Below are 20966 nucleotides of genomic sequence, written 5' to 3' on the forward strand. Positions count from 1 at the left end.
GCAAGAACCTATCAACCTTCTCTTTAAATATACCCGATGACTTGGCCTCTGCGTCTGTCTGTGGCAATGAATTCACCACCCTTTGGCTAAAGAAATACCTCCTCATCTCTGTTCTGAAAGAATGTCCTTCTACTCTGAGGTTGTGCTCTCTGGTCTTAGACTCCCCCACTATACATATAAATTCTGTATGTGATAGATGCCACTTTGAGATAGTTTCTTTAACTCATATGTTTTGGTCATGTCCTTTTTTGAAAAAATATTGGAAAGATATTTTTGATATTATTTCAACTGTTCTGAATATTGATTTACAACCTCACCCTGTTACTGCAATTTTTGGGTTACCAATGATAGAATCAAGTCATTTAACCTCTTCAGCTCGCCAGATGATTGCATTTGTTACATTAATGGCTAGAAGATCCATTCTGCTGAATTGGAAAGAGATTAATCCTCCCACCACATTTCATTGGTTCTCTCAAACTACGTTGTGTTTAAATTTGGAAAAAATTAGAAGCGTTATTTTTGATCCCTCTGTTAAATCGAAAAGACTTGGAGGCCATTTATTCAACATTTTCATATGATGTAATTTGACCTTTTCCAAACTTATTCTATTCCTTTTTAATATATGTTGAGAGGAGCGGAGCCGTCGACACTAATGGTTCCTTTTTTTTTGATGTTATAGAACAACCCATGTCTTTTTTTCCTCTTAGTTTAGTTGATTAATACTGTTTAGGTTAGTTTTTCTTTTGGGGTATATATATATTTTTCTCCTTTTTCATGATTTTTTTTCTATATTTTTCTTTTTTTGTTTATTACATTTGCATCCTGTATGATTGGGAGGTTTAACACCCATGTGTTAACTGAGGTTATATCTAACTATGTTAATCATAACAATGTAATCCCAACAACTTTGCATCAATATTATGGTATGTTTGTCATTATGAAACTAATAAAAAGATTGAAAAGACTCCCCCACTATAGATAACATCCACTCTATCTAAGCCTTTCAATGTTTTTAAGTAAACTTCCGTAGGTTCGACATGTCACCAAAAACTTTGACAAACTTCTATAGATGTAGAGGGGAGAGTATCCTAACTGGTTGCGTCAGGGCCTGGAATGGAAACACCAGTTCCCAGTCTACAGAGAGTGGTGTGGTGGACACAGCGCAGCCCATCACAGGAAAAGCCCTCCTCAACATGGAGCACATTGGCGTGGAGCGCTGCCACAAGAAAGCAGCATCCATCATCTGGGACCCCCAGCATCAAACCGTGCTTTCTTCCTGCAGGAGGTACAGGCATCCGATGTCCCACGCCACCAGGTTCAGGAACAGTTATTACCCTTCAACCACCAGACTCCTGAACCAACAAGGATAACTTCACCCACTTCAACCTTACAACGATTCCACAACCTACAGACACTTTTCAGCTCATGTTCTCACTGTTTTTTATTGCACAGCTTGTCTTCTTTTGCAGTTTTCCATATATTCTATCGTATTTCTTTATTTTCCTGTAAGTGCCTGCAAGAAAAAGAAAGTCAAGGTAGTACAGGTATATGGTGTCACATATGTACTTCCATAATAAATTACACTTTGACTTTGACTTCTTTGTTAGCCCGAGATGGTCATGGCAGCATAAATCAAGGCTGTCCTTGTCATTCACAGACTGTTCCCATCAGATAAGATTCACTTATCTAATGTTGGATCCTGCTGATTTTACGATCTAAAGGTTATTCTGAAGTCAAGAATGATAAACAAGACTTACAGCTGTTTTATTACGTGTAACAAGAATGAATAACGAAACAAGGAAAAGCACAAAGAAGGCGAGGTCATCTTATCGTAAAAACTAAGTTTTTTATAAGGTGAACTTTATTTGTCATATGTCCTTGAAACGTCAAAAACAAACAGTGAACTGCGCTGTTACATTGAACACCAACACAGCCCAAGATGCGCTGAGGAGCGGACTGCAAGTGTCACTATATTCCTGCGCCAACACAGCATGCCCACAACTCAATTACACTAACTCCTACGTCTTTGGAGTGTGGGAGGAGACTGGAGCACCCAGAGGAAACCCACGTGGTCACAGGGAGAAGGTACAGTCAGCGAGGGGAATTGAACACCAATCGTGATCATTGGTACTGGAAAGTGTTATGCCATCCTATCTCACACTAGACAGATATCAAGGCATTCCAGTGATAACAACAACCAGGTGCAAGTGCTGTGATGCCTGCTGCAGGAAAACTAAGAAGCTTCTAGAGAAGTACAGAATCAGCTACACTTCAATTACTGGATAATTACATGTATATACAGGCATATGATTGTATAAAAATATAAGCAAGCATGTGAGAAAAATAACCATTTTACACTCTAAGCCAATACTAACCATCGTAGACACAGGAGATTCTGCAGATGCTGGAAATCCGGAGCAACACACAGACAATGCTGGAGGAACTCAGCGGGTCAGGCAGCATCTACGGAGAGGGATAAACAGTCGCCGGTTCAGGCTGAGACCCTCCATCAGCACTGGAAAGGACGGGGGAGAAGCCAGGCCAAGTGGGTGGGGGAAGATGGGAAGAAGTAAGAAGCAGGGAGGTGATAGGTGGAAGAGGTAAAGGGCTGAAGAAGAAGGAATCTGATAGGAGAGGAGCGTGGACCATGGGAGAAAGGGAAGGAGGAGGGGCACCAGGGCGAGGTGATGGGTAGATGAGGAGAAGAGGAGAGGTGAGAGGGAAACCAGAATGGTAAATGGAGGAAAAGGTAAGGAGAAGGAGTCTAATTTCCAGTAATTTTTCCCCTTCTTTCTCTCTTCTCTTCCATTCACCACTCTGGTTCCCCTTTCATCTTTCCTCCCCACCCACCTGACTTGACCCCTCACCTTCTGGCTTTTTCTCTCCCCATCCCCCCACCTCCTTACTCTGGCTTCTTTTCTCTTCCTTTCCTGTCCCGATGAAGGGTCTCAGTCTGAAACGTTGACCGTTTATCCATTTCCATCCATAGATGTTGCCTGTCCTATGTAAACGAGTTTGCAGTATAAAATGAGAATACAAGGTCTCCATGCCTTCATTCCCATTATTTCTTTACTCACATTTCCTGCTGCTACAGACTGACCCTACCTGACCTGAACTTTGATGAACATTTAAGAAAAAGATTAAAGATAAGGATGAGCCCAATTTGCCATATTTATATTGAAAAGTGTTGAAACATGCAGTGAAATGTGTCACTTTTGGTGTCAAGGGCGAATACACTCCAAGGATGTGCTGGGTGCAGCCTGCAAGTGTCGCTCTGCTTCCGGTGTCAACTTATTAACGCTAACACTAACAGTGTGTCTTTGGAATGTGGGAGGAAACCAGAGCATTCGGAGGAAACCCAGATGGTCACGGGGAGAACGTACAAACTCCTTACAGACAGTGGCAGGAATTGAACTCGGACCGCTGGCGCGGTAAAGCGTTCCATAACCGCTATGCTACCGTGCCGTCCACAAGATCGGCAGCTCAGTCTTGCCCTCCACCACCCCCACCCAGCCCAAAGTCTCCTTGGACAAAACGTAGAATGAAGAAAGGGCAGACTATTTTCTAAACTGGGAGCAAACTCAGAAATCGAAGGTGCAAAAGGACTTCCTAAGGTTAACTGGCAGGTTGAGTCAGTGCAAAGGAAGACAAATGCAATGCCAGCATTCATTTCGAGAGCAATAGAATACAAAAGCAAGAATATAATGCTGAGACTTTATAAGCCGCTAGTCAAACTGCACTTTAAATAGTGTGAGCAGCTTTGGGCCCCATATCTAAAGGGGATGTTGGCGTTGGAGAGAGTCCAGAGGAGGTTCATGAGAATGATCCTGGGAATTAAAGTGTTAACATAAGAGGAGTGTTTTGGTCTCACAATCCACCTCTTTATGATCTTGCTCTTTAGTGACTACCTGCGCTGCATTTTCTTTGTAGCTGTTGCACTTTATTCTGCATTGTTATTGTTTTACCTTGTTCTAGCGCAGTGCTCTGTGTAATGATTTGATCTGTACACACGGTGTGCGAGACAAGCTCTTCATTGTACGGTAATGTATAATACATTGTACATTACTACATGGGATGATAGTAAACTCAATGTGACCATTGCTAACCTGCCCCACCCAGGCCTCTGTGCCGGAAGCCCAAAGCCACCAATCCCCTGAAGAAGTACTGGAAGAGGAAAGCCGTCTCCCTATTCAACATTTCCCTCAACCACTAGGCAGCCGACAATTCAGCACTGGGCTCCTCCTTCCACCTGCAGAGATCCCAGATCCAGGAAGATGGCATCCCATGAAGTCAGGTTGCCGGGCTGGGATTGAGACGGTCAGAGCGACAAGATTTCACTTTCCTGAGCATATACTCTGGTGAACGATGCAGTGGAGAAGGAAAATAGAGACACAAGCAAGCGTTAGAATCGGGAGCAAAACAAAAAGAGCTGCTGTTAGAACACAACAGGTCGAGCAGCATCCATGGAGGGAAATAGATAGTTTATGGTTTGGATCAAGACCCTTCGTCTAGACTGCAACATGGTGTGAAGGGAGAGGGGCAGAAGGACAAGATGGCACGTGTGGAGTACAGCACCATCATGCAGTTGATGGGCCGAATGCCTGCTAGTGGGCTGTAAATTTCAACCACAGCAGTAACAGCATGCCATGGAATTCTGCAGCCCTGATGAAGGGTCTCGGCCTGAAATGTCAACTGCTTTTCCCCTCCATAGATGCTGCCTGACCTTCTCAGGTTCTCCAGCCATTTGACGGTGCTCCTCGCAGTAGAGAGAGCTAGGTTATCCTGCAATCACAGGGTCAGATTAAACCTCTGCAGTCCACATGGATGTTTGCTGTTATCTGATATCGAGGATATCACTTACTAATTCACCTTACTGAGGACATACGGTGAACAGTCCGACAGAAAGAATTCTTGTGTGCACAGCTCTGCAGATGCTGCAAATGTACTCCCAGCTGGATTGGACCCAATCTGGATCCTAGGACTCAACCAAGATCAAAAAAGTTCAAAGCAAATTTATTATCAAAGTACATATATGTCAACATATACAACCCTGAGATCCATTTTCTTGCAGGCATACACAATATATCCAAGAAACACAATAGAAACAATGAAAGACTACACCCCACAGGACAGAACAAAACCCATGGGCAAAAGACACCAAGTTGTACAAACATAAAAGAGAAAAAAACAAGTAATAAACAAGAAATAAATATCAAGAACAGGAGATGAAGAGCCCTTGGAAGTCAGCCCACAAGTTGTGGGAACAGTTCAGTGACGTTATCCTCTCTGGTTCAAGAGTCAAATGGTCGAGGGGTACTATTTGTCCCTGAACTTGGTGGTGTGGGTGCTGACGCTCCTGTACCTTCTTCCTGATGGCAGCAGCGAGAGGGCATTGCCTGGATGATGGGGTTCCTTGATGATGGATGCTGCTTTCCCGTGATAGTGCTCTGTGTAGGCGTGCTCTTTGCTGGGGAGGGCTTTACCCGTGATGGACTGGGCCGTATCCACTACTTTTTGTAAGATTTTCCGTTCAAAAACATTGGCGTTTCCATGCCAGGCTGTAATGCAACCAGTCAATATACAGTACCCTGCACCACACATTTGTAGGAAAAAGTGGATTAACCTTACCCACACACGAAATGCAGGAGGAACTCAGCAGGCCAGGCAGCATCAATGGAAAAGAGTAAACAGTCTACGGTTTCAGCCGAGACCCTTCATCAGGACTGGGAAAAAAGATGAGGAGTCAGAGTAAGAAGATGGGGGAGGGGAGGAAGAAGTACAAGGTCGTAGGTGAGAGGTGAAACCAGGAGAGGGGGAGGAGTGAAGTAAAGAGTTCAGAAGTAGATTGGTGAAAGAGATAAAGGGCTGGAGAAGGGGGAGTCCGTTAGGAGAGGACAGAAGGCCATGGAAGAAAGGAAAGGGGGAGGAGCACCAGAGGGAGGTGATGGGCAGGTAAGGTGAGAGAGGGAAATGGGGAAGGAGAATGGTGAAGATGGGGGGGGGGGTACTCTTACCAGGAAGTTCAAGAAATCGATGTTCATAGCATCAAGTTGGAGGCTACCCAGACAGAATATAGAGAGTTGCTCCTCCAACCTGAATGTGGTCTCATTGCGGTAATAGAGGAGGCCGTGGGCTGACTTGTCCAAATTGGAATGGGAAGTAGAATTGAAGTGGGTAATCACTGGGAGATCCCGCTTTTCCTGGTGGACGGAGCGTAGGTACTCAGCAAAGCCGTCTCCAAATCTGCATCCAGTCTCACCGATATACAGGAGGCCACACTGGGAGCACCAGGTACAGTACGTGACCCCAACAGACTCACAGGTGAAGTGTCGCCTCACCTGGTAGGACTGTTTGGGGCCCTGGATGGTAGTGAGGGAGGAGGTATAGGGGCGGCTGTAGCACTTGTTCCGCTTGCAAACCTAAGTGCCAGGAGGGAGATCAGTGGGGAGGGATGAATGGACAAGGGAGTCACGTAGGGAGTGATCCCTGCGGAAAGCAGAGAGTGGTGGGGTGGGGGAAGAGGGAAAGATGTGCTTGGTGGTGGGATCCCATTGAAGATGGCAGAAGTTATGAAGAATTATGTGCTGGACAGGGAAGCTGGTGTGGTGACAGGTGAGGACAAGAGGAACCCTATCCCTGGTGGGGTGGTAGGTGAGGACAAGAGAGAGGAACCCTATCCCTGGTGGGGTGACAGGTGAGGACAAGGGTGAGGAACCCTATCCCTGATGGGGCGACAGGTGAGGACGAGGAACCCTATCCCTGCTGTGGTGACAGGTGAGGACAAGAGGAACCCTATCCCTGGTGGGGCAGTGGGTGAGGACAAGAGAGAGGAACCCTATCCCTGGTGGGGTGATAGGTAAGGACAAGGGGAACCCAATCCCTGGTGGGGTGGCAGGTAAGGACAAGAGAGAGGAAACATATCCCTGGTGGGGTGACAGGTGAGGACAAGCGAGAGGAACTCTATCCCTGGTGGAGTGACAGGTAAGGACAAGGGGAACCCTATCCCTGGTGGGGTGACAGGTGAGGACAAGAGAGAGGAACCCTATCCCTGGTGGGGTGACAGGTGAGGACAAGGGTGAGGAACCCTATCCCTGATGGGGCGACAGGTGAGGACGAGGAACCCTATCCCTGCTGTGGTGACAGGTGAGGACAAGAGGAACCCTATCCCTGGTGGGGCAGTGGGTGAGGACAAGAGAGAGGAACCCTATCCCTGGTGGGGTGATAGGTAAGGACAAGGGGAACCCAATCCCTGGTGGGGTGACAGGTGAGGACAAGAGAGAGGAAACATATCCCTGGTGGGGTGACAGGTGAGGACAAGCGAGAGGAACTCTATCCCTGGTGGAGTGACAGGTAATGACAAGGGGAACCCTATCCCTGGTGGGGTGGTAGGTAAGGACAAGGGGAACCCTATCCCTGGTGGGGTGACAGGTGAGGACAAGAGAGAGGAAACATATCCCTGGTGGGGTGACAGGTGAGGACAAGAGAGAGGAACCCTATCCCTGGTGGGGTGATAGGTAAGGACAAGGGGAACCCTATCCCTGGTGGGGTGACAGGTGAGGACAAGAGAGAGGAACCCTATCCCTGGTGGGGTGACAGGTGAGGACAAGAGAGAGGAAACATATCCCTGGTGGAGTGACAGGTAAGGACAAGGGGAACCCTATCCCTGGTGGGGTGACAGGTGAGGACAAGGGGAACCCTATCCCTGGTGGGGTGACAGGTGTGGACAAGGGGAACCCTATCCCTGGTGGGGTGGTGGGTGAGGACAAGAGGAACCCTATCCCTGGTGGGGTGACAGGTGAGGACAAGAGAGAGGAACCCTATCCCTGGTGGGGTGATAGGTAAGGACAAGGGGAACCCTATCCCTGGTGGGGTGACAGGTGAGGACAAGAGAGAGGAACCCTATCCCTGGTGGAGTGACAGGTGAGGACAAGAGAGAGGAAACATATCCCTGGTGGAGTGACAGGTAAGGACAAGGGGAACCCAATCCCTGGTGGGGTGACAGGTGAGGACAAGGGGAACCCTATCCCTGGTGGGGTGGTGGGTGAGGACAAGAGGAACCCTATCCCTGGTGGGGTGACAGGTGAGGACAAGAGGAACCCTATCCCTGGTGGGGTGACAGGTGTGGACAAGAGGAACCCTATCCCTGGTGGGGTGGTGGGTGAGGACAAGAGGAACCCTATCCCTGGTGGGGTGACAGGTGAGGACAAGAGGAACCCTATCCCTGGTGGGGTGACAGGTGAGGACAAGAGGAACCCTATCCCTGGTGGGGTGGTAAGTGAGCTGCTAGGTGAGGTGACACTTCATGTTAACGTCTGGAACCATTCAGGCTAATCACCATCTAATGCCAAAGTGTGCACCTCCTATGAGTTGCCCCTTATTCCTGTTCCTGTGCTCTCCTACTCCCCATTAGTTGGGTCCACACCATTCACCTTCATTGCTCCCGCACAGAGCAACTCCCTCACTCAAAGTCAAAGTTCAAAGGATCAACCTAATGTCAGTGAAATGTATACAATATACATCCTGAAATGCTTTCTCTTTGCAAAGCACCCACAAAAACAGAGAAATACCCCAAAGAATGAACGAGTTGTACGTGAGAACCCCAAAGTCTGCCCCCCTAACTCTCCCCTCCCGCGTGTAAGCAGCGGCGAGCAACAATCCTCCCTCCCCCACCTGCAAAACAAAAACGCACTCGCTACTGAGCACAAGCGTGAGCTAGGCGATAGCCAAGACACAGACCTTGCAGTTACCCCAAAGACTACTACATTTCATCCAGCATTCGGCAACCCACAGATTCTCTCTCCCTAATAAGGGAGAGGGAGCTGTCCCCCATTTTCGCAGCCAGCAGGAGACATTACAACAACCCGCTGGTTTACGATCTTAAAAAGTCTATTTCGTCGCTTTTTACAAGTTCTGTGCCCGAAGATCACAAAGACCTTGGGTCTTCGGGCCCACAGCGAAAGATCTTCCGGCCTCCCCAACAACACACAAGTCTCCTGCCGTGACACTGACCCTTGATCTGCCCGTCTCCAGAGCCCCGAGATCTTAGGCTTCCGAACACGATCGAGACTCTCAGGCTGACCCATGAGAACATCGGCTGGCCCTCAAACCCCGAGAACGGGTCCCATTCCTGCAGAGAACCGAAGCTGCGTGTAACTCCAGGTCAGGGTCTTCAAAAGAACCCTGAAAGGGAAATATAGAGATATTAAAGATGGAAATAGAGCTGTTTCCGAAGATGCAAGTAAAGGAGTCGCTGTTTGGCGCCATCTTAACTCCGCCTCTATAAAGTAAAGTCTATTATCAAATCACTTACAGTATATCTTGCCATGTACTACCTTAAGATTCATTTTCTTGCAGCTATTGGGCTGCATCGCCATCTGGTATGGGGCTGAGAGGTGGTGATGGGCTACTGTACAGGTTCAAAATAAGCTGCAGAGTTGTATACTTATTGGGTCCAACTTGGGCACTAGTCTCTTTTATCCAGGAGGGCATCCACCAGTAAGACCCCCATCACCCAGGGTATGCCCCCTTCTCATTGTTACTGTCGGGAAGGAGGTGCAGAAGCCTGAAGGCACACACTCTGTGATTCAAGGACAGCTGATTTCTGAATGGGCATTGAATCCATGAACACTACCTCCCTACTTCTTTCATTTCTACTTTTGCTTACCATAATTTCACATTTTTTTCCGTTATTATGCATTGCATCGTCCTGCTGCCACAAAGACAACAAGTTTCACGACATACGCTGGTGATATTAAACGTGATTCTGATTCTGAAATTGTAGAAGTAAAAAAGATAACATTAAAAACATGAAGTGTAAGGTGTTCATAGATTGTGGAGTCAGTTGAGTTGAGTGAAGTTATCCACATCGGTTCAGGAGCCTGATGCTTGAAGGGTAAAAACTGTACCTGAACCTGGTGATGTGGGACCCAAGGCTCCTGTACCTCCTTCTCAATGGCAGTAGTGAGAAGAGAGCATGGCCCCTATGGAGGGGATTCTTGATGATAGATGCTGCTTTCTTGTGACAGCACTCCTTGTAAATGTGCTCAGTGGTGGGAGGGGCTTTGCCCATTATAGACTGGGCAGGTGGGTACCTCACACTGCCGAAGCGAGAGGTTGAAGATATCCATAAATTCATATCCAAGTCACTGGGTGCATTTAAGGCAGAGACAAACAGGTTCTTGATTAGCCAGGGTATGGGGAGAAGGCAGGGGAGTGTGGATGACTGGAGGAATTGGATCAGCCCATGATTGAATGGCAAAGTAGACTCGATGGGCCGAATGGCCTACTTCTGCTCCTGTATCTTATGGTCTTATGACCTATAAACACTCTAGCCAGTTGATTAACACAGGTTTTCAGTACTCAGCCAAGTATACTGAGTCAAAGAGTTTCTCCAGAACTCCTTCCTGGATTTGATTATGATTTTCATTCAGCAGCCAGGGAAATGGTAGTAAGTGATCTTGTTATCTTACCACACCGTTGCTTGTGGAATCTTGTAGTGCCTAAACCATGCAATATGTTTCTCACAGTACAATCGTGACTGCAACTTGAAAAATTTCCTTCAGAACTGGAATACCCTGAGATCATGAAGAGACAAAACAATTCTTTTGTCTTCATTATGTAGGGCAGCCCACATTCCCTGTATGTGACCAGACCAGCCTCCTATCACTATCAGAAGCCAAGTCCCATCGGAATCAATAGACTTTATTAGAATTTAACAGAATCAGAGTCATATTTATTAACACTAACATCTGCAGCAGCAGTACAGTGCAAGACATAAACATTACCATAAATTAGAATGAGAAATATAAAGAATAAACAAGTAGCGCAAAAAGACATCAAAAAGTCAGATAATGTTCATGGGTTCATGATTCATTCATAAGTACGATGGCGGAGGGGAAGAACCTATCCCTAAAGCGTTGAGTGTGCGACAGACTGATGTCACCAAAGTGTGGCCAAAGAGACCTTTCCCTGCCATCGTTGCCCATCTTAGACCTCTCTCTCCCTCTTCAACCTTGCCAAGGACAGCTCTCTTCCTCTCTGCATCCTTCACCTACAACTCCATGGAAGCGAAAGGTGCCTTAGTGCACTTCTCTTCAGTGCCAGCGATTACTGATTGGGGTTCGATTCCCACCACTGTCGATAAGGAGTTTGTACGCTTTCCCCCCTCTGGGTGCTTCAGTTTCCTCCCAAATTCCAGAAACATATGAGTTAGGGTTAGTAAGTTGTGAGCAGGCTATGCTGGAGCTAAAAGCACGGCCACCTTTGCAGGCACAATGCTTGGACGGCATTGGCCATTGACACAAATGATGCATTTCACTGTGTTTTGATGTACCTGTGACCAATAAAGCTAATCTAATCACTGGCTGCACAGGCACGCAAATAAAGTCAAACACAGGTGTTGTACCAGGGATCTCTGTTGGCACATTGCCACCCTTGTAAAACGCTTTTTCTTAAGAATTGCAACCACCCTATAAAATGGTTCCTGATATTGAATGGGCCAATAATCTCCGCACTTTTAATGATATCAGAACCACAAGGGTTATACTGTAACTACGAGGGTCATAACTAGAGAGACGAGGACCTTGTTTCCTTGGGTACAGAAGATTAAGGTGAGACTGAATGAAGAAGCTCCTCCACGAGGATTGCAACCTTGTCACGGTTTAGCGTTTAGCGTTCAATGACCCAGACAGCCATGTTGGCTGGAGTCAGGGCTTTACACTTTGGTTCTTGGTAGGGTCACCCACAGCAAACAGGTCAAAGGGTAGAAGCCAGACTAAGAGCGGTCCATCAGTCCTCCAGCTTCGGGGGTTCAGCTCAGGGCTAACAACCCTGACTGGTAAAACAAAATTGTTACGGCAAGAGCAATGAAGAATCCTTCTACATCTGAGTGCGATGGTATTCCATAAGACCATAAGATGTAGGAGCAGAAGTAGGCCATTCGGTCCATCGAGTCCGCTCCACAATTCAATCATGGGCTGATCCAGTCATCCCCACTCCCCTGCTTTCACCCCATACCCTTTGATGCCCTGGCTAATCAAGAACCTATCCATCTCTGCCTTAAATACACCCAATGACCTGGCCTCCACAGCCACTCATGGCAACAAAATCCACAAATTTACCACCCTCTGACTAAAGTAATTTCTCCGTATCGCAGTTCTAAAAGGATGTCCTTCAATCCTGAAGTCGTGCCCTCTTGTCCTAGAATTCCCTACCATGGGAAATAGCTTTGCCATATCTAATCTGTTCAGGCCTTTTAACATTCAGAATGTTTCTATAAGATCCCCCCTCATTTCCCTGAACTGCAGGGAATACAGCCCAAGAGCTGCCAGGCATTCCTCATATGGTAACCCTTTCATTCCTGAAGTATTCCTGAGTCTGTACTTGGGACGTGTGACTGAGAGTAGTGAAAACAAAGAGGAAGATATTGCCATGATGAAGGAAATCCTGACCACCACCAGACAGAGGAGCTTCATTGCTGCCCTAAACATCAGGGGTGCAATGGTTTCACAAACAAGAGAAAACCTGCAGGTGCTGGAAATTCAGAGCAACACACACAAAACGCTGAAGGAACTCAGCAGGCCAGGCAGCATCAATGGAAAAAAAGCAGAGTCAACGTTTTGGGTCGAAACCTTTTGGCAGGACTAATGGGCAGTGGGTAAGAATAAAGAAGCAGACAGGAGAGAGAACGACACTATCTGCCTGAGCAGGATGGTTCAGGGTGCAAGGGCAACATCTTAAAATCAGAACTGGCTTACTCCCGGAGTGTCAGAAAAAAATGCTGGGAATCTGCAAGTCCCTTTCACACACAAAAAAAAGTTTACTGGGGCTGAAATTGGTTACAAATTTCAAGCCTTAGACGAAGAGGTTTTTATTTGATTGGGTTGCTAGAGGATGAGGAGCCAAGGAACATGTGCTACAGGCCAGCTGCAAATTAAAGCACATGAATGTGAGAAAATAGGAGCGAGAGGAGGCCATTCAGCCCCTCAGTCCTGTTCCACCATTCAATATGATCATGGCTGATCTATGCTCTCCCTAACTTTTTTCTGTGCTAGTTCCCCAGAACTTTCCTGATCCCTTAAGTCAGGGAATTGAGAGCTCTGAATCTGCCACTGCTTTAAATACCTCTGATAAATCAGCTAACACAACCCTTGGGGGAAGAGAATACCACCCTCCCTACGTACTTCAATGTTTAATGAGCAGTACCACGGAGGATTTGTCCAGGTCTCAACACATTGATACAATCATGAAGAAGGACGGGCAGAGGTTCAACTTCATGAGGAGATTTGGTACGTCACTAAAGGCTCTCATATTTCTATAGATTCTATAGTTGAGTGGATTCTATATATAAGGGATAGTGTAGTGTAGTAGTATAGTGGATTCTATAGTGGAGAGCATTGAGCCTGGTGTGGGAGTCTCCAATACGCAGGATCTCGAGAGGTTGCCGAGTTGCTGACTCGGTCAGCTCCACCACAGGTATAGCCCTCCCTACCACCGAGGATATCTTGAAGAAGCAATGCCTCCAGAAGGCAGTGCATCCATTCAGGACCTTCACTATCCAGGATATGCCACCTTCTTGTTACTACCATTGGGCAGGAGGTACAGGAGCCTGAAGATGCACAGACAACTATCCAAAAACAGCTTCTTCTCCTCCATCATCACATTTCTGTATGGTCCCTGAATCCATGAACACAATCTCTTTTGCAATACTTATTTGTTTTTTGTAAGTTAAGAGTAATTTGTGTGTATTGCACTGCACTGCTGCTGCAAAAGTACAGCAAATTTCAGTGTCAACAAACCTGATTCTGATTCTTATTCTATAGTTACGTCCCCTTGTCCAACACTCTCCCACTAAGAAGACATCAGAAACCTATCCTGCCCCGCAACCAAATGCAGTGATAACGCAGGGCTGAGTTGTTCCTGTCTCCGCCAACCTGCAAACACCCAAACCCCTGCTGTTGACAAGCAGTATGAAGTGTAGCAGATGTTGTGCGCACAATACTACACACTCCAATAGCGCGTCTGGGGAAGTTACCAGTTGCCAATTGGATACACCCTGGGTTCCATTAATTGCAAAAAAGGGAAGTACCAAGTACAGTTAGAGACTATAGATGGAGTTAAGCATTTCAGAATGAGCTGGCCTGGGACAAGTTTAATATAACATTTGCAATATTATGTAAACAGTAATTCTGTTAAAAGTGACCTTGTATCCAGTTCTTACCCACTCTGCATCCCTTCCAAAGTCATGCAGAAACAAGTGATGCATGTATCTATTACAGCAACACTACATCATTTCCATCTCAAAACTATTCTCTCCCGATCACTGCCTGTACTAATCCTTCCAACCCAATTATCATCTTTCATTCCTGGAATCATCCTTGTGAACCTCCTCTGGACCCTCTCCAATGCCAGCACATCTTTTCTAAGATGACAGGTCCAAAACTGTTCACACTACTCAAGGTGAGGCCTCACTAGTGCCTTATAAAGCCTCAGCATCACTTCCCTGCTTTTGTATTCTGGACTTCTTGAAATGACTGCTAACATGGCATTTGCCTTCCTCACCACCGACTCAACCTGCAAGTTAACCTCTAGGGTGTTCTGCACAAGAACTCCCAAATCCCTCTCCATCTCAGATTCCTGGATTTTCTCCTCGTTTAGAAAATAGTCCGCACATTTATTTCTACTACCAAAGTGCATGACCATGCGTTTTCCAACATTGTATTTCATTTGCCGCTTTCTTGCCCATTCTCCTAATCTGTCTAAATCCTTCTGCATCCTAAGTGTTTCCTCAACACTACCTGCCTCTTCACCAATCTCTCCAAAGCTCCAGTCTCTCCTGTTTTCCTCCTCTCCCAACGTTCTAACATTTGCTGGGACTTGAGGACCTATAGGGAAAAGTTGAACAGGTTAAGGCTTTATTCCCTGGAACAGAATGAGAGGAGATTTGATGGAGGTATACAAAATTATGAGGTGTATAAAGAGGGTAAATGCAAGAAAACTTTTTCCACTGAAGTTAGATGAGACCAGAACTAGAGGTCATAGATTAAGGGTGAAAGGTGAAACATTTTAGGGGAACACGGGAGGGAATGTTTTCACTCAGAGGGTGGTGTGAGTGTGGAATGAGCTGCAAGCGGATGTAGGTTTGATTTCAGAGAGAAGTTTGGATAAGTACATGGATGGAGAGCTATGATTTACATACATTCCACGGGGAGGACGTACAGAGACTCCTTACAGAACGGTGCCAGAGTTGAACTCCGGAACGCCCCAAGCTGTCATAATGTCGCGCTAACCATGGTGCTGTAGTGCTCTATCATTCTATTTGACCTGTCTCCTCTCCCTCTCCCAACCCAGCATTTTGCCAATCTGGATTACAGACAGGTTTACACAGAGATACCTTGCAATTAGTGAACTCACAGAATCCAGTCAGCTGAAAGATGAGGTGCTGTTTGTGAGGACACACAATGATACAGGAGGCCTTGAGAAGTAAGGGAGGAAGATGCGGTAGGTGAAGGCAGAAAAGGAGAACAAAAGAGTACAAGAGACAGGAGGTTCAGAAGCCCAAAGTTTCACATCTCCAGGTTCAAGTAGTTACCTCACAATCCTAATCGCTACCTCAGTTCAGCATCACCTTGACCACTTTGTTCTAAAATGGACTGCCTTTGTTCTAAATCTGTTCTTTCTTGCAAACGAATGTATAATTTATCTTCAATTTATAAACAGAAGAGATTCTGCAGATGCTGGAAATCCTGAGCAACACACACAAAATGCTGGAGGAACTCAGCATGTGGTGTGGGGGGAGGCAATAAATACTAGACGTTTTGTGCCAAAACCCAAGATCAGGACAAATGCTGCTGATACGAGGTGTTGTGGCCGTGATTCTAATGCAAGTAAGATTTTCACTGCACCTGTGCATAGTGGTACGTACTGGTATTGGGCTATTATTGTCACGTGGACTAAGATACAGAGAAAAAATACAGTGCATTGAACTAGAATAAGGTGGAACAATAACAATGCAGAATACAGTGTAAAAGCTAAGTGTAGGTAAATGATGAGGTGCAAGATGATAAGGAGGTAGACTGTGACGCCAAGTCCATCTCATCGTACATTGAAGAGCCTGATAAGAGTGGGACGGAAGCCATCCCTGAACCCGGTGGTATGCACTTTCAGGCTCCCCTGCCCGAAGGGAGAGGGGAGAAGGACGAATGTCTGGGCTGGCCTGTGATTATGTTGGCCGCTTTACTGAGGCAGCGAGGAGTTCGTAAAGCTGCTGTTGAACCGCTTGTAAGAATAGTATGGTAGTTAGAAAGAACATAGAAACCCCACAGCACAATACAGGCCCTTCGGCCCACGATGCTGTGCCGAACATGTACTTACTTTAGAAATTACCTCTGGTTTTCTAAACTCCATGGTTGGTGGAACATTGAGATCTATTGGTGTAGGAGATGTATTGGAAGAGAGCATAGAACAGAGAAACGGGGAATAGAATGGTACAGTAGTCTCGCAGGAGACAAGGAAGGGTAAGAGCCAATATACATATTGGAGTCGGTGGGTTAATGATATAGATACACGCACTACACAAAATGCACAGATTGGTAAATTTGCACGTGTGCGCAAATAGTAATACACTCACACATCAGCATGTGACACAGGTGACCATACCGCTGCAGAGTACCAAATGCAAAGTGATCTGATAAATTCAGTGAGCTTCCCTGAGGTCCATTTCCAGCAATCGGCGGCAGGCGGTGTGGAACACCCGGGAGGTTCAGCCGAGCTCCCGTGTGAGTGAAACCCCGCCGATCAAACGGTAAACCGGGGTTTGAAATGGCCTTCGACACTTTCAATGGTGGGTTTGTAATTACAAAGGGAGTTTTCTCCCCCTCGATGCTGAAACAACTGGTTAATTTCAGGGCACTGGAGAGCGTAGAAAGCGGCTAGAACCGGATTAGCGTGTGCCGGAGCACCGAAGACTCCGCACGGGGGATCCAGCGGCTCACCGCAAAAAGCGGTGAAGGAGGGAGGGACATACCACACCGCACCCTCAGAAGGCAATGTCGATCTTCCCTGAGGGAATGTTACTCCCCTTGTTCCTCCCAGAGAGAACGCTGGTCCCCCAAGTGGGAGTTTTGGAATGATGTTCCTCTCGCCCTTTCGGAGGAATCCGATAGGAATGTTGCTGCTCTGACCTTCCCAGAGGGGATGCTGTAACCCGATCCTTCCTGATAGGAATATTGCTCCCCTGTGGTTCCACTGGTCATCCCGACCCTTGCCACGATCAGCAAGGTCATCCCGGGAGGGACGAGCCGGGTGTGCGGTTCAAGGGAGGGTGGGGAGGGGAGGGGACGAGGGTGTCACCCTGCTTGCTCTCCCCACCCCTCCCGCTTTACCTGCAGACGTCAGATGGTCAGTGAGTGAATGCGCGCTGCGGCGCGGAGGCGGAGGCTGCTCGCTCGGAGGAGCGAGGAGCAGCGATCGGCCGGGCGGCAAAGATGCCGGCGGGGCTGAGCGGGGCCGGGAGCCGGGGCTCGGGCCTTCGCTGGCTGCACCGGAATCGGTCGAGCGTGGGCTTCGGCCTGCTGTCCCTCGCCTACCTGCTATACCTGGGCTGCGGCGCCCTGCTCTTCTCCTCGCTCGAACTGCCGTACGAGGACGAGCTCCGCCGTAAGCTGAGGCAGCTCAAGAGCCAGTTCGTGCAGGACAACCCGTGCCTGGACCCGGACATGCTGGAGCGCTTCCTCGCCCGCGTCCTGGAGGCGAACAACTACGGCGTGTCGGCGCTGAATAACAGCAGCGGCAAGTGGAACTGGGACTTCACCTCGTCACTCTTCTTCGCCGCCACCGTCCTCACCACCACCGGTAAGGTTGGCCGGGCCCTTCCATCCCACTTACCGGCATCTGTTGTATCCCATCCGTCTTAGTACACCCCTCACATGGCCTTCATCCCCGTCTTCCCCCTTATATCCTCCATCCCTCCCCTCCCCCGTCCCCCTCCTCCCCCGTCCCCCTCCTCCCCCGTCCCCCTCCTCCCCCGTCCCCCTCCTCCCCCGTCCTCCTCCGTCCCCCTCCTTCCCTAACCCTCTCCCCATCCTTCTCCTCCCCTAACCCTCTCCCCCATCCGTCCCTCTCCTCCCCATCCATCTCCTCTCCTAACCCTCTCCCCCATCCGTCCCTCTCCTCACCTAACCCTCACCCCTATCCGTCCCTCTCCTCACCTAACCCTCTCCCTCATCTGTCCCTCTCCTCACCTAACCCTCTCCCCTATCCGTCCCCCTCGTCCTCCTCTCCCCCCCCGTCCGTCCCCTCCCCCCCCGTCCGTCCCCCTCGTCCTCCTCTCCCCCCCCGTCCGTCCCCCTCGTCCCCCTCTCCCCCCCGTCCGTCCCCCTCTCCCCCCCGTCCGTCCCCCTCGTCCTCCTCTCCCCCGTCCGTCCCCCTCTCCCCCCCGTCCGTCCCCCTCGTCCTCCTCTCCCCCCCGTCCGTCCCCCTCGTCCTCCTCTCCCCCCCGTCCGTCCCCCTCGTCCTCCTCTACCCCCCGTCCGTACCCCTCGTCCGTACCCCTCCTCCTCCTCTCCCCCATCTATACCCCCATCCTCCTCTCCCCCCGTCCGTACCCCCATCCTCCTCTCCCCCCGTCCCTACCCCCTCCTCCTCTCCCCCCGTCCCTACCCCCTCCTCCTCTCCCCCCCGTCCGTACCCCCTCCTCCTCTCTCCCCCGTCTGTACCCCTCCTCCTCCTCTCCCCCCATCTATACCCCCATCCTCCTCCCCCCCGTCCTTACCCCCTCCTCTCCCCCTCCCGTCCGTACCCCCTCCTCCTCTCCCCCCCCATCCATACCCCACCTCCTCCTCTCCACCCCCGTCCATCATCACCCTCCTCCACACAAACCCACCGTCACCCCCAGTCCCTCCCCTCCCTCCCCCTCAGGAATGGGGATAGGAATTAAAATTCACCTATAATATTCTAGCTTGTTGTCCTTCCTTCGTCCCCCCTTTTTATCCTGGTTTCTTGACCCTTCCTTTCTAGTCCTGACTCTTGGTTTCGGCCTGAATAGTTGACTTTTCATATGCGTCTGACCTGCTCAGAATGCTCCAGCATTTTGTGTGTGTTGCAAAGTAAACCAGACGGTGGAATTGTATGAGGGATTTGGGGACATACCGCAGTCAACTTGAGTTTGTTGTCCTTTGTTTAAGTCTGGTGAGGTGCAGGTACCATGAGGGTATGATGGAGGTGGAACAGTACAGCACTGAAACAGACCCCTTACCAACGCTGTCAATACCCAACGTGATGCCATCCGAAACACATGGTCCATATCACTCCCTTCCCCGCATGTTCATACGGGGCTATTTGTGGATAATTCCTCTAAGTCGGCAGCACAGGCTGATGAAAACGCACAGCAAGGAAACTATGTTGACTCTTTTTTTAAAAAAACACTGGTCAGGCCCAGAGCACTATGTCCAATTTTGGGCACCACACTGTGGGGAAGATGTGGAGACTTTGGAGGGGGTGCCTGAGAGATTCACTGGAATCATTCCAGGTTTGAGGGAATCTAGTCTGGCGGGGAGACAGGAGAAGGTGGGGTTGTTTTTCTCATGACAGGGGAGGTTGTGAGGGTGTCTGATAGAGGGACTTGAGATGTGTAGATGATAAGCTAAACAGTCCCCCATTGAGGACTTGGGGATGGAGAGTGAAAGCGGGATCAGAGTCAGTGCAGTGGTGGGAACACACTGACCGGGAGTGTCGAGAAGGGAACAATTTTGCAGGATTGCTCCAACACAGAGCCAGTGGGCACTCAGAGTCAAATGGCTGGGTTCTATACTGTTGCTTATTTGAGTAGGACTGAATATAAATGACAGAATATATAGAAACATAGAAAATAGGTGCAGGAGTAGGCCATTCGGCCCTTCGAGCCTGCACCGCCATTTATTATGATCATGGCCGATCCTCCAACTCAGAACCCCGCCCCAGCCTTCCCTCCATACCCCCTGACCCCCGTAGCCACAAGGGCCATATCTAACTCCCTCTTAAATATAGCCGATGAACTGGCCTCAACAGTTTCCTGTGGCAGAGAATTCCACAGATTCACCACTCTCTGTGTGAAGAAGTTTTTCCTAATCTCGGTCCTAACAGGCTTCCCCTCTATCCTCAAACTGTGGCCCCTCGTTCTGGACTTCCCCAACATCAGGAACAATCTTCCTGCATCTAGCCTGTCCAATCCCTTTAGGATCTTGTATGTTTCAATCAGATCCCCCCTCAATCTTCTAAATTCCAACGAGTACAAGTCCAGTTCATCCAGTCTTTCTTCATATGAAAGTCCTGCCATCCCAGGAATCAATCTGGTGAACCTTCTTTGTACTCCCTCTATGGCAAAGATGTCTTTCCTCAGATTAGGGGACCAGAACTGCACACAATACTCCAGGTGTGGTCTCACCAAGGCCTTGTACAACTGCAGTAGTACCTCCCTGCTCCTGTACTCGAATCCTCTCGCTATAAATGCCAGCATACCATTCGCCTTTTTCACCGCCTGTTGTACCTGCATGCCCACTTTCAATGACTGGTGTATATTGACACCCAGGTCTCGTTGTACCTCCCCTTTTCCTAATCGGCCACCATTCAGATAATAATCTGTTTTCCTATTTTTGCCACCAAAGTGGATAACTTCACATTTATCCACATTAAATTGCATCTGCCATGAATTTGCCCACTCACCCAACCTATCCAAGTCACTCTGCATCCTCTTAGCATCCTCCTCACTGCTAACACTGCCACCCAGCTTCGTGTCATCCGCAAACTTGGAGATGTTGCATTTAATTCCCTCATCCAAGTCATTAATATATATTGTAAACAACTGGGGTCCCAGCACTGAGCCTTGCGGTACCCCACTAGTCACCGCCTGCCATTCTGAAAAGGTCCCGTTTATTCCCACTCTTTGCTTCCTGTCTGCTAACCAATTCTCCACCCACACCAATACCTTACCC

General features: G+C 48.5%; 1 protein-coding gene and 1 long non-coding RNA gene across 2 annotated transcripts in view; one reads left to right on the forward strand and one right to left on the reverse strand.

The window, feature by feature from the left end:
* Nucleotides 1-1272: 1272 nt before the first annotated feature.
* On the reverse strand, nucleotides 1273-17723 carry LOC134341797 (uncharacterized). The gene is made up of 3 exons (XR_010016863.1): nucleotides 17586-17723; nucleotides 9010-9180; nucleotides 1273-1513 (listed from the first exon to the last, which is right to left on the reverse strand). It is a non-coding gene; the product is annotated as an uncharacterized LOC134341797 (long non-coding RNA).
* The window catches only part of LOC134341791 (potassium channel subfamily K member 1-like), a 34863-nt gene continuing 30770 nt past the window's right edge, over nucleotides 16874-20966 (forward strand). Inside the window, exon 1 of the mRNA XM_063039718.1 lies at nucleotides 16874-17850. Coding sequence (XP_062895788.1) covers nucleotides 17484-17850 — 367 coding nt within the window. The 5' untranslated portion in view covers nucleotides 16874-17483. The remainder of the gene's footprint in view (nucleotides 17851-20966) is intronic.

Source organism: Mobula hypostoma, chromosome 2 (assembly GCF_963921235.1).
Source record: "Mobula hypostoma chromosome 2, sMobHyp1.1, whole genome shotgun sequence".
In the NCBI taxonomy this organism is placed as follows: Eukaryota; Metazoa; Chordata; class Chondrichthyes; order Myliobatiformes; family Myliobatidae; genus Mobula; species Mobula hypostoma.